General features: G+C 46.0%; 1 protein-coding gene across 1 annotated transcript; it reads left to right on the plus strand.

Moving 5' to 3' along the window:
* The first annotated feature begins 356 nt into the window (after window positions 1–356).
* On the plus strand, window positions 357–895 carry LOC120686199. The gene has a single exon (XM_039968376.1). It carries the CDS (start codon window positions 458–460, stop codon window positions 731–733), a length of 276 nt encoding a protein of 91 aa, XP_039824310.1. The 5' UTR covers window positions 357–457; the 3' UTR covers window positions 734–895.
* The last annotated feature ends 415 nt before the right edge of the window (window positions 896–1,310 follow it).

The following is a 1,310-nucleotide window of genomic DNA, read 5'->3' on the forward strand; positions in this document are numbered from 1 at the left end:
TAGCGCATGGTGGAAAAGAGGAAGAAGGTTGAAGAAGAAGCTGATGTGTGGGCCCCACACGTCAGTGAGTGCAGGCAGAGAAGCAGCAGGCTCAGATTAGATTTCTCACTGTAGCATCACTGTTGCAAATCATAGATTAAGTAGGCTCATTAGATTCGTCTCGCGATTTACAGTCCATCTATGTAAAAAGTTTTGTAAATAGACTTCATTTTGTACTCCATGCATGTGTCCCAAATCCCAATATTCATTTAGTACTCTTGCACGAAGCTTCGAGCCTGTTTCGTCCAACAAAAGCACCACGCACAAGGCACAACTCAAATCAGCAAACATTCCCCTATAAAAGACCCGGCAGTTCAGTTCAGAGACGCAGCACAACAAAGACCATCGGAGATCATCAGAGAGTTCAGACACGGTCAGGACTCAGGAGGGGTATAATCGAGCTGAGGTAAGATCGACCATGGTGCTGGGCTTGGGCGGATGCTGTGGTGGTGTCGCCGTCGACGACGGAAGGAGGGTGTCGCCTGCTGCGAAGGAGGCCCCAGAAGGAGAAGGCCATCCGGAGGCTGAGAAGCAGCAGCATCGGGTGGTACAAGAGGAGAAGATGAAGAAGGGAGGTGAGCCGGGCAAGATCGCTGCAGCAGGGAAGGAGAGGAAGAAGAGGGATCATCAGAAGGACCCACCCATCGTGATGGTGCATCAGTTCCCCTTCCACTCGCGCCCCAGCTTGCTCTGAATTCATCAATTCATTCTTGATTTCGAGGGGGTGCTGGTAGTGGTCTAGTTGTACTCCTGGTTGTCTTTTGGTGTCTTTGGAAGATCAGTGGTGTAATTCTTTAGTTCTTTTGTTTTGCCGCCGCCCGTCTGGAAATCTATAAAAATGCATTTTTGGATACAATTTTCGCAGGTAACTTTATTTCTTTCATGATGCATAGCAAAAAAAAATCTTCAGAGAATAGGAAAGCAGGTAGTTGGAAGTTTGAAACTACGAAAATGCAATCATATAGAGAAAATGCAACGCAATCCAAGTAAGAGGAGGAAGATTGTTATCCTAAGTTAATTGGGCTGGGCCGACCCTCTTTGACCCCTCCTCTTCCTACGTGACTTGGTCCATGGATCTCGATCTTCCTTTTTTTTCATCTGTCGTTTCTCCGATAAATTCTTGGGACATTGATGGCCCATTGTTTCAGCCCATAACTGCTGAACGAATTAGTGTGCTTAGAAACCGCAACTACTCACAGCCCATCGAGAGATAATGTAAAAGTTTTACTAAAAAAAATCAACAATCGAGTAAAATTTGTGATAGCATCACT

The sequence above is a fragment of the Panicum virgatum genome, chromosome 8N (assembly GCF_016808335.1).
Source record: "Panicum virgatum strain AP13 chromosome 8N, P.virgatum_v5, whole genome shotgun sequence".
Taxonomy (NCBI): Eukaryota; Viridiplantae; Streptophyta; class Magnoliopsida; order Poales; family Poaceae; genus Panicum; species Panicum virgatum.

Excerpts from the sequence above, each read along its gene's own strand:
- LOC120686199 (XM_039968376.1), top strand. The coding sequence starts at position 458 with ATGGTGCTGGGCTTGGGCGGATGCTGTGGTGGTGTCGCCGTCGACGAC.